At 46.9% G+C, this 12296-nt stretch overlaps 1 protein-coding gene across 1 annotated transcript in view; it reads left to right on the forward strand.

Moving 5' to 3' along the window:
- Positions 1-8244: 8244 nt before the first annotated feature.
- Positions 8245-12296, forward strand: part of SYNPR (synaptoporin) — a 112967-nt gene continuing 108915 nt past the window's right edge. Inside the window, exons 1-2 of the mRNA XM_069865998.1 lie at positions 8245-8351; positions 8790-8855. Of these exons, the coding sequence (XP_069722099.1) occupies positions 8334-8351; positions 8790-8855 (84 nt within the window). The 5' untranslated portion in view covers positions 8245-8333. The remainder of the gene's footprint in view (positions 8352-8789; positions 8856-12296) is intronic.

The raw sequence follows: 12296 nt of genomic DNA on the forward strand, positions 1-12296 counted from the left end.
GGCTAATTTTTCTTCATGAAGACCGGGTGTTGTTTGGTAAGTAGGAATGACACACTATCTGGTTCTCTGTGCTTTACAGTGCTTTAATAATAACTTCAGGAGTGTTGACTAGGTTTCTTCAGAAGCAAGTTAAGAGGGGAGGTGAGGGGGTGTTCCCTTTCACACGGTTCCTGGTGCTGAAGACAGCCTGGTCAGGGTTTGACTAGCTGTGAGGGTCCAGGCTCTGCCCCATCACCCTGGGAACCTATGAAGTTTCACAGCCAGTTTCACCAGAGGGTACCTGAGTCCTTCTTTGGAGTGAGGATGCAGTGGGGTCTGGAAGCCCTTTGTGGGGAGGGGAGGCTTCAGAGCTGCTCATCTTGGGCTGGGAGACCTGCCAGTGTCTTGCAAAGTACAGGGCTGTAAGGAAAATTTTACTTATCAGACTATCAGAATGGGCTGTACAAGTTGCTGTTTTCTCTTTCTCATTTTAATCTTTCCACCAATCCTCAAAAAAAAAAACAAAAAACCCCAAACAAACTCAAACAAGCCAAACTTGATTTATTTTTACTAGTTTCAATATGATGAAAAACCAGTTTAAAACACCATCAATTTAAAAACATGGTGCTGGGAGGAGGGAATGGATTTTGGTGTTCTCAGCAGTGCTATAAACAGTACATCAGCAGCCAGCATGAATATTGCAAAAGCTTTACCCAGATTGCAGATCTGAAGGAAATTTGGATAAAGCTTAGCATGAGAAAAGGATAAATTAATTGTTATGAAAAGGAATGTCTCCAATTGTTTTTGGCAGTTATCTATTGTTTTAAATAGCTCTGTGCTAGGTAATAATCTGATATGAGGTGCTAGCAATAATGAGTCTTCAGCACATGCTGACAAACAATTCATGCTGTTAGCAAAGCTTTCAACTGAATCTAGAAAAGTTCTTTGTTAAAACCTGAAATTTTAAAGCACGCTTTCTTGCTCAACCCCAAAGCTTGAGAAAGCAGTTGGGAAAAACATAATCAGTGTGAGGAAAGCAAAGATAAGTGTGAACTGACTGTAAGGAGAACTGGAAGAGTGAGGGCTGCTGTTCAGGGTGTTATGGGGTCTCTGAGATTTATAGGTTCTCGCTTTCCCGTAATTTGCACTTGTTTAATCAATTTTCTGCTTCTGAACCCCAATAAGCTGGATGTAGAGAGATGCTCATTTCCTCCAAGTTTCTTGAAATGCTGTTGCAGGTTATGTGCCCAACTCTTCTACCCACCCACCAAGGACTAATTAGATGCCTCTTACAAGAACATCCAAATGGCTCACTGTCTAACTCCTAGCATGGCCGGGCTTTCACCACTGAAACCTGCAGAGTACTCTGATCTTATTTAGAACATTCCCCTTGCTGCTGTGACCTTGCCTGGGCTGCAGAGCTGATGATATTTTGCTTCTCAGCCTGGCTTCATCTTCAGCCCTGTGCTTGGGGCATCCTCTAGGAAGGATGATGTGAGTTTGAACTCTCCCTGGCTGGAGAAGAGACTGATGTTTCCTCCCACGGTTTGCATGAGAGCTTGGACTGGTAGGGTAAAAGGCAAGCAGCAGTTCTAAGGAGAAGCAGCTCTTGCTATTCTTTGAAGTGGTGGGGCACCAGGCAGCGGGTGCACATGGAGTTCCATGAGTATTCCTTGGAGAGCAGAGGCATTTGGGATGTTTCCTAGCATTTGGATTTTTATTAGTTACCTTACACAGCTGGCAGTGCAAAATGCCTTCCAACTTGCAGGGCTGTGCTGGTGTGTATTTGGTGATTTTGGTGATTTTGGTTTTTTTTGACTTTGCATTTTGGGAAATTTGCACCTTTTGAATTGCAGAACTTTAATCCAGACTGAGGAACATAAATAGTTACTCCCCTAGCAAGGACAGGACAGCAGAAATGTCTTCTAGGATACTGAGATGTGCATGTAGTATGTCTACCTCATTCTTTTCTAAAGATGCAAGCAGGGTGCATCCCCCTTCATACCAGTACTCGGGGGAAAAGTTTGGGTTTGTGCTATTTCTTATTCAATCCTGGAGCTGGCAAAGTGAATCCTCTCCAGTGGCCATCCCTGATCCTCTAATCCCTTACCCTCCAAAGAACTTTTCTCATGCAAAACAGCAGAAAGATGGATTTAGGGTTTTGCTATTGCTCTGTTGCCTTCAACTGGCCCTGAGCCAGGGCACAGCAGGGATGTGCAGACCTCATGGGGTTGGGACAGCTGAGGGCATCATCCCCATGCAGGATGCTGTGCAAGAACCTTCATCTGTTACCCCAAAGGAGCTCTGGTTTCTGCAGCCGTACCTCAGAGCTGGTGCACTGACATTTTCCCTCTTCGTTTAAGGAAAAAAAAAATCTAGCACTTCAACATTTGCCGTGGTAAAGGATGAAATGGAAAAGTAGGTCGTATTTGAAGGAACCCAGCCCTGACAGTGTCCCTTCTAGAGCTCCAGACCCAGGGTTTTGGACAGAGACAGAATATGACTGCCATGGTGCTTCTTGTGCTCATCTGCGCTCTTTGTGCTCCTGTGTACAAAATCATCCTCAAAATGCCCAGGATAAATTATATCCTCACACTTTTAAGGGAAGGATTTGACTGCCAGCAATATATTTATGAAATGAAACTACCCCTGTTCAGCTCCTTTAAAAATTAGCTGGGCTTCACCAGGAAGCAAGGTTACTTTTTTTTCTTTTAAATAGTCTTAGCTAAATTAGCTGGAACCTAATTACAGAATGCTTTTGATTAAAGCCAGACAATGCGCTCTGGAAGCTAGGATCAAAAATGACAAGCCTTGATGTCAGCGAAGGATTAAGAAGGAAAAGGAAAATGACTGATTAATTTTTAAAATCAAATCAGGATCACTCTTCGTACACAGAACTGAGGTTGCAGTGAAGTCGGGCAATCCTTTTGGACCCAGGAAAACCTGACTTTCAATAATGTGACTTTTTGTTTCATTTCACGTGCACATTGCTGAAATCCAGAAAGACATGCCAAATATGATTTCTGCAGCTGTTCTTGGAGATCAAGAGAGAAATAATTGTAAGTCTTTAGGAGATCTAGAGATCTTGTTAAGATAGGGGTGATAATTTTTGGTCAGCATCAGATGTGCAGCCAAACAGCTGGCTGCTCACCTTAATCACTGAACCTTGAGAGCGTGCTCTGTAATTATTTTCATACCATTCTCTGAAAATGACCGTGCTTAAAGAAATTGTGCATGTTGCTAGGAAAACAAATGCTGATTCAACAAAGCTCCTTTTAAAAATACTTCTGTGCCTTTAGCTTGATAATGAGCAATGGCCTCATTGCTCTCATGATTTGATTCCTGAAAACTTTTTATCGACTGTCTGGCAGCATACTGAGGTGTCCTTTTTTTTTTTTTTTCCAAGCTATTTTGCTCTATAACAAGCACGTGTGAGTTTCTGTATACAGTCTTTTTTTCAGCTTCTGAGGGTGGAATATTCAGCAACACTGTGGCATTTCATTTTATTGACCCTAACACATGATGGAGGGGGTTGATAGAGATTGATATTCACTTTTGGCCCTGTTCCCTGGGCACATGGAAGTTTAGGAAATAAAGTTCCTTGGGAAGTTAGGTTTCCTAAGGATTATTTCTAGGTGAGGTGCAAACCTAGAACATGAAAATGGAACAAGCGGGGAGGCCCATGGGCAGTAGAAAATGTGGTACAGGAGGTGGCTGGGACCCAAGGGGCAAAAACTGGTTTCTCCCAATGATCCCCACATGTGGTTTCTGATCACATGGAAGGCAATTCTTAGCTCTCCCAAGGCCTCATATTTTGTTGCTTACCTGTTATTAAATTTTGGAGTGAAGACATCAAACAAATGAAGCCATGAAATGACTGGCAATTGGCATTAGGATGGGAGGGTAGATTCCCCATGCCAGGAAAAGGTTAAAAGCTCCCTGGTGCAGAATACAGCCTGAGGGGAAAACACTGTAACCTAATCAAAATGACTGGTAGCTTTAAAAACAATAGAAATATTCAAGAGACAGCCCCAAGCTCTCTTTTTGGGATAATGTATCATGAACAAATTTGATAGAGACCTCCAGAGGATGAAATGACCCTCATCAGTGTGGCTTTTGAGAAGAGTGACAGGTAGAGTGTGAGACTGAGGCCTGGCTGGAGCTGGGAAATCTGGTGTGCTAAGTGCCATATGGTCCTCCTAGCACGTGTGCGAGACCTCATTTCCACACCCAACTGCTCACAAAAAAACCAGCACTGGTGCTATCACCAGTTGCCTTACTCTCACTTCAAACTGGGTGACCCCACCGTCTGGTCCTCACTGCTGCAGCCCAGATGACCTGTGGATCACAGGCTTTGTGCTCTGCCACATGCAAGGAGAAATGCATTTTCAACTATTTACTTTTTTTTTTTTTTACAGGAGTGTGTGTGTACCTAACTGTATGTGTTTCTGGCTTTGTCTGGTCCAGCAATAAAAAAAGATCACTCTATCATTTCCCCATTAGCAGGTAGAAGTAAGATTTAAACCAAAGATGTACCAAGCAAAGACAAATCCCTGCTGTCCTTTTCAGCCCTTCAAGGCTGGCACAGCTCTACCTGCCACAGCTCTGGGCAGAGGCAGCATCACTGTCATCTCTAAATTTAGTGTCCTCTTGCAATGACCGTTTCTCCATTCCCACAGGGATAACTTGATCCTGAGCTGCGTGCTAAGGAGAGGTGCTGGCACAGCAGTACTGGTATTGATCTGGTGCTTGTATTGATTTGAAACTTCCCAGCACAGTGTGATCTGCAGTCCATGGGTGTGGAAAATTCAGCAAAAGGCTGAATTTAGTTGACTTGGTGCTTGAAGGACTCAGTAGGAAATTATTTGCCAGAATACAGGTTCAAGTAGTTCAGAAGTCTAACACAGAACTTTTGGTGAAGCCCTGGGAAGAAAACCTTTCCAAGGTAAGAGTGAGGAGTAGGTACCTCTGGATCCTTTGTCTACAGATATATAACATCTAACAATGTAGTTTTCCACTTGCCATTAACGGGGGGCAGCTTCCCACTCTGTACCCAAATGAAAAACCAGGGTACATGCTTCCTAGAAACAGGAAAGAAATAGCTGCTTGTAGCTGGACAAGCTTGAGGGCTTTGGCTTTTAAACTTGATCTATCAGGATTTGTGCCTATTAAATTTATCTTCCCAAAGTGAATAGAGAAGAGCAACAAAGCAATAGTATTGGGGAGAGGGACAGGGATGACTTCTGCTCCCAGCAGTGATGCAGAACTGGCATTGCCGTTTCCCCTGTGGCACTGGTGGACCTTCTCCAAGGAAAGGAAAGGTTGGGAGGCTCTTGTATTTAGTGTGCACACTCGCAGTGTGAGATTTTGTCTCTATGGAACACTGCTAGTCTCCCCAAACTATTTTTCATGCATTGTGGAGATTCATAACTGCACCTCTGTGGCATTTTTTTGGATTAATTTGTGTCAAGCAGTCATCCACCTGTTAATTTAGTATTGTGGTGTATAGGTTCTAGCTGTCTCCAGTAACTGCAGATGCACAATCTCTGCCTATTTGAACATACGTTTCAGAGTGTATTCTATTATGTAGTATCCAAGTGTGCACCTCCAATGCCATTCACAGAGCGAAGCTTGTGCTAGGAGACTCAAGAACTGGGAAGGAGATGCTCTTGCTTCTAACTTGGACCATATATGAAAGGAGCTGCTGTGAAAACCAGGGAGCGCCACTCTGGAATACTGAAGTACAAATGCTAACAGCCATCGGGAAGATGTAATAATGGCTAGCAGAGGCACTCACTACTAACTATAAAATCAAGTTGCTGCCATGGTTCCACAAGGGTTTTCTGGGAGAGTGGGAGCCGAGGTGGGGATGGCTGAGCACTAAAAAGCACCAAGCTGAAATGTAGCTGGGACAGTAGAAAGGGAATGGAAAATGCAGTGCATGGGAGCTCCTGCAGATGCTGCAAGCCCAAGTATGCTGAGCCTGAGAGCAGTGGGGAAACCACCCCAGTCTTGCAGAGAGTCCAACCTGACAGTCCTGAGGGTCTTAAGAATATTTGGTTTTGTTTCTGCCTTTGACAATTTTTGAAAACTGAAGTTCAAGTGCTACTAATAGTCTCAGGATTATAGTAGGAGATAATTAGCAACAGGGTAAGCAAATTAGGCTTCCAGTTCTCCATGACAGTCATTGGAGAATGGGCATGTGTTTCTTCCAGAGTACACTACCAGTAAAACAAAGGAAAAAGATTCTTTACATCTTCCCAGTCTGCTGCTCAGTTATGCCTTTTCTAAATGTTTTGGTACTTTTTCAGTCTCTCGGGAGGCTTCTCAACTACTTCAATATGTCCACAGCTGTAAGTTGCTCCATGAAAGAAACCTACTAAAGAAAACAGCCCAAGAAAGTCATTGTAAACAGCACACGGTGGAACTTCCCACAGCCAATAATTTTGGTGGTTACTTGTGCTGGTGCAAACTAACTATGGCTGATCTGAGACATCAGAGCTGGAAAGCTCTTCAGGAGGGTGCACGGTCACCCTGCTCTTCCTCAGGACTGAAGAAATTCATTCTTCCACGGTGAGCTGGGAGCAAGTGTCTTCTGGTGGTCCAGCCTTGTATCTCTGCAGAGGTGGAGGAAGCTGTGGCTGAGAGTCAGAGGGAAATTTGTTTTCACTACCTGCTTGTGCCCTTCAGAAACTTAAGGATGCTCTGTCCCTATGCATCAGTAAAGGGACTCTGCATCCCATAGCAGGAGGCCTCTGGCAGGCAGTTACAAATCACTTATTGGCACTTCTAGAAGTTGTTCCTTAAATTTTGTAAGGAATATTTCTCCATATCTTTCTCTATTTTTTATTTTTCATCTAGGACAGAAAGAAAGGCACAAACCACAGCAACTGCTTCGTGGGTTTTTTTTTCTTGGAAAATATGAAATGTAATTACAGTTCCGACCTCAAAGCTGTTTTTTTTATAGGGCAAAATAAAGATTATTCAAAGATAGAATGGGATCCAGTCCCATTGCTACCACACACTTCAGCCAGGTCTGTTATAGATCCACGACTGATACAAAATCCTGTGCCTCCAATTCCAATGAAACCTTCAAAAATTCACTCCCCACAAACACATCTTGTTTAAGCCAAGAATATGTTTCAACTTTTTTTTTTTTCTCTTTAATAGAGCTTTAGTCTGAGCAAAACCGATTGTCTTATTAAAGTTTTGCAGATGGTTGATTGCCTACAGGGTGCAAAAGCTTCAGGTATTTTTTAGGCAGATATTGGGGTCCCTGACCTACTTAGGGCCCAAATCCTATTTGAGTAAGGATGCCCTTCTGGTGGCACAACTGGTTGCTACGGTGGAATATGAAAATGTTTGTGGAATTGGGACCCGTGTCCAGTTGCTATTAAACAAGATGATGGCTTTGTGCCCTCAGCACTTTCCTAAGCCTTTGCTGGGGCAAAACCTGGCTCCATTCCTGCCCCTTCACGGTGATGTTTTAATGATAGAATCACCAGGTTGGAAGAGACCCACCGGATCATCGAGTCCAACCATTCCTATCAAACACTAAACCATGTCCCTCAGCACCTCGTCCACCCGTGCCTTAAACACCTCCAGGGAAGGTGACTCAACCCCCTCCTTGGGCAGACTGTTCCAGTGCCCAATGAACCTTTCCGTGAAATTTTTTTTCCTAGTGTTCAGTGCATCGTTAATGGCACAAGGGATGGATGGACGCGTGGAACTGCTGCTCCTGCCTCGCTGAGCCAGCCAGGCTAGGTTATAATTATTAAGGCGATGTTGGGAAACGAGGCCAGAGCGATGGCAACGCGAGGCAGCAAACGCTGTTCTGCTGTCAAGGAAATGCCAGGAAAGGAGGAGGGAGAGCGCCCGGAGGGCGAGGGGAAAGCGGGACACGGTGCTTTCCACCCCCGGGAATACGGCTCTGCCGGGGGCAGGCAGGTCGCTTTCACAGAATCGTAGATTTTTGAGAAGATGGAAAGGATCTTAAAGCCCATCCAGTTCCAACCCCCAAGCCGCGGGCAGGGCCACCTCCCAGCGGGTCGGGCTGCGCCCAGCCCCATCCAGCCCGGTCCCGGACACCTGCAGGGATGGGGCAGCCACAACTTCCCTGGGCTCCCTGTGCCGGAGCCTCCCCGTGAAGGATTCTCTCCTCGGAATCTTCCCCCTCCGAATTAAACCTCTTTGGAGCCCCCTCCCCTCCCCGGCGCGGGTTCGGCGCGGCGGCCGGCGGGTCGGTCGGGCGCGGGCCCCGCCCGGCTGCTCCGCCCGGCGTGCGCGGGGGCAGCGCGGCGCCTCCCCGGCTGCGGGCGGCTCGGCTCCGCCAGGCTCCGCGGGGCTGCGGCGACATGGAAGCGGTGGACCAGGTACGGGGAGCGACCCCCCTCCCGGCGGGGCGGGGGGCGCGGGGGTGACTCCTGCCATCCCTCTTGCCGTTCCTTCCTTCCATCCTTCCGTCCCGCTTTCCATCCCTCCTGCCATCCCTCCTGCTATCTCTCCCTCCGTCTCTCCCTCCTTTCTTCCCTCCTTTCTTCTCTCCCTCCCTCCATCCCTCTCTCCATCCCTCTCTCCTTCCATCCCTCCCTCTCTCCCTCCTTCCCTTCTTCCTTCCCTCCATCCCTCTCTCCTTCCATCCCTCTCTCCTTCCATCCTCTCCTTCCATCCCTCTCTCCTTCCATCCCTCTCTCCTTCCATCCCTCCTTCCATCCCTCCCTCCTTCCTTCCCTCCATCCCTCCTTCTTTCCATCCCTCCCCCCATCCCTCTTTCCATCCTTCTCTCTCTCTCTCTCTCTCTCTGCCCGCAGCTCGCCTCCGCGGGCACTTTCCGTGTGGTGAAGGAGCCGCTCGCCTTCCTCAGGGTGCTCGAGTGGGTGAGTCCCGCGGGGTGCGGAGGGGTGGGCAGCGCTGTGGACACGGGTTGGGGCAACTGGGGGGGGCTCGCCCCGCATCAAGTGGGAACTGCTGGGATGCAGGGATGGAGATGAGGACTCATCCTTCAGCTGGGTTTGTGGGTGCCCCCCATCCTTGTGCTGGATAGAAAAGAATTTCTTTCTATAAAAATGATTTTTTTTTAAAAAAAAAAATTCTCATTATGCATTTAGCAAACTTGTCTCTGGGCCGAGCGGGGAAGGGGAAGGAGGCGGATAATTGGTTTGCGGAGCAATGTCACTGTTTGTTGCTCTGATGCTCATTCATAGTGAAGTCTGCAGGTCAAATGACATTCATCGCCAGTAGGTCTGCGGGAGGAGAGAGCCTCTCTGAACGGAAAGTTCAGAACATGTCATGGAGGATTAATCACATTCCCCTAACGCCGACTGGCTGGGGAATTATGTAAGCTGCGTATTTTGGGGGGCACGTCCCCGCGCGGGCGCATTTACCCACATGTTCACACTCGCTGCGCGCGGCCTGATCGTGAGGTGTCGGTGAGGGGCTGTTTTGGGGTGCTGGGGGCAGCTGATCACCCTGGAGCTGCTCCCTGCCCACAGTTGGCAGCTCTTCCCCTCCGCTGGGTGCCCTGAAGCACCAGGTCCCACGGAGCTGGGTGATGGGACCATGGTGGTGCTGTGGACTTGGGACAAGGTGGCCCTGCAGCGGGGTGACCTGCGTGCAGAGGATGGATGAGGTTCCTTGTGTTCCTCACCCAGACCTCCCACAAACCCACCCAGCGCTGCTGGTCCTGCCTGGAGGATAAGCCTGAACATCCAGCAGCTGAGCCCCAGACACTGGGAGTGCTTCAGCCACTCTGCAGCACTCACCACAGAGCAGAAGAATGGGGAGTAAAGCTATTTCTGTGGCAAATAGCTGCTGGGAGCGTGGTCTCTTGATTGTCCATCTGGTGAAGCTGTGTCTGGTGGTGGTTGGGAAGCAGCTTCTCCAGGAAGGGCTCTGGGCCGGGGTGTGGGCTGTGCCCTTTGAGTAAACTTTCTCCCAGCACATCAGCATCTTCCGGACAGTGAGCGGGAACTCTTTTCTCTTGGCAGTTTCCTAGGTCTGTAACTTCTTCCAACAGCCAAATATAAAAGCTGCCTTTGTCCTGTTTGGATGCCACATGTGAAACTCTTCTGGTTGCTCCCTGTGTATCTATAAGCATACATGGGGTGTGTGTAAACAGCGCTCTGAGGAGTATCAGTCCTTGGCAATAAGGGAACACCAGGGAAGGATGCAGAGTGTGTTGTCATTTAAGATGGTGTGAGAAATTAGTTTTCCCGCTTTTGAGATGTGTGTGTGTGTAGAATTAAGCCTATTTGAGTGCATGGTATAGTAGAGCATGGAGGAGACCTTTTTTCTTAATATACTCAAAAGGCTTTTTGGATTACCCATATTCCAGCTCTTCTACCTTCATCTTGTTGCTCCCACCTTCTTTATCCTCTCACCATGCCTACCAACTGCTATCTACCTCTCCCTACCATCTCTGGTCTCAACTACACGTTCCTATCTCCCGCAGACTGCTTTTTTTTTTCAGCCTAATTATAATTTTTAACTTTAAAAAAAGACCAAATGCTCCAACAGATTCTGTGGCCGCTTCCACATTCCCCTGCAGCTTCGCAGCCCTTGGTGTGCTTGATCAGAATAGGCAAATTACACTGCTAATTGCTGGTTTTACAGCTGTTTCATTTTGGGTGTTAAATGATATGTGAGGGGGTTTTTTTAATGGAAAAAGTGCTGGTGACAGAGGAATTTATTAAGCCTTTTCTTGTTAGCACAGGTGATTCTTTCAGAGCTTTACAAGGATCACCTGTCGGAGGTGTGACTGACACCGTGGGAGTGACGTGGCAGCTGAATCATAACAGCTAGTTTTACAGAGTTTTAGGATTTCAGAAAGCAAGTGCAAGTAATTTTGACGTTGCCTTCTTTTGGATTATTTATCATCCAAAAGGGAGATGTTAACTTCTCCTTTTGGAAAGTTATGGGTTTTTTTTAATGCATATTTCCCAGAAAGCCAGGTTTGGGATTTCTAGTGTGAAAAGCAAGCAGGTAGGGCACAGAGGTGGGGAAAGCCCTTTTGGCAACCTAAGAAGGGGAAAACTGGTGGGTTTGCCCTGTTGTTTGTGTACTATAGCCCATATGCCACTCACAGCTCCTCTTAACGCCTCCCACTTGAGTCCTGGATTACATCTGCAAAGGAATAAAGTTCATAGCCCAGTTGGTGATGCAGTGATTGGAGGCATTGGAGGCTCTCATGCCTGGGGAAGGCTTTGTGGTGCTGCAGCACAGATGGCAGAGGTGAGGGGTTCCTGAGAAGGGCTGGTAGGGTGGAGATGGTGTAGACCAGAAATGTTCTCGGCTGGTCCAGGCAGTTCAGCCTTGAATTTGGACTCTCATCCTTTAGGCAATTCATGTGGGCCCACAGTGGCTCAGGGTTCAGTATGTCCTTATTAATAAGCCTTTTGTATAGTGATTCTGCTGAAATTTGTGTATCAAACAAGCGTAAATATTTGCAAGTGTGGAGACGACTAGGGTGGCTGTAGGTTTCTCAGGTGTGAAACCACACCTGTTGGATAAGCAATCTATAGGTGTGCAAATCCCAGCTTACCTGGCTCAGACATGGACCTCTGTTTCAAGGAGAACAGTCTTCTACTTTGACTATCACCAAACACCTGGAGAGAAGATGCTGAGATAAGACTGATCCTTCTGAATATTCACAGCACTGTAATATGTTTTCATTTGTATTTTTCATATACTTTGTAATCTTATTTTTAACCAAGAAATTGCATTTAGAAGCCATTAAGAGACAACATTGACTCAGACCCAGGAAAGGTTAAGAAGAAGAAGGAAAAAAGAAATTGTTACATGTCACAATTAAGCAAGAGTTGCATTTTTTGAGCTCTACCTTGGTAATAGATTGTGCACTTACAGTATGTGGATCACAAATCTGGACTTGGAAAACTGCATACAACTGGACAAGATAGGCCTTGCCTGTTTCCAACTTTGAGTCAACTCTTGCTTCATGGTGTGTGTTGCGGGCAGGGAAAAGCTGTTTAAAAGCTGTATTTGTCCTTGTGCCTCTTTATTCTGAGTGGTGCAGTTGTTACACTAGAAGGATGGGATGTCATCCAGAGCAACCTGGACAAGCTGGAGAAGTGGGCCTGTGGGAACCTCGTAAGGTTCAACAAGGCCAAGTGCAAGATCCTACACCTGGGTCAGGGCAATTCTTGATTTCAGTGCAGGATGGGGAGTGGTGTGATTGAGAGCAGCCCTGCAGAGAAGGACTTGGGGTGCTGATTGATGAGAAGCTTGACATGAGCCAGCAATGTGCATTAGTAGCCCAGAAGGCCAGCTGTGACCTCGGCTGAATCAAAAGCGTGGCCAGC

Source organism: Phaenicophaeus curvirostris, chromosome 11 (assembly GCF_032191515.1).
Source record: "Phaenicophaeus curvirostris isolate KB17595 chromosome 11, BPBGC_Pcur_1.0, whole genome shotgun sequence".
NCBI classification, from domain to species: domain Eukaryota; kingdom Metazoa; phylum Chordata; class Aves; order Cuculiformes; family Cuculidae; genus Phaenicophaeus; species Phaenicophaeus curvirostris.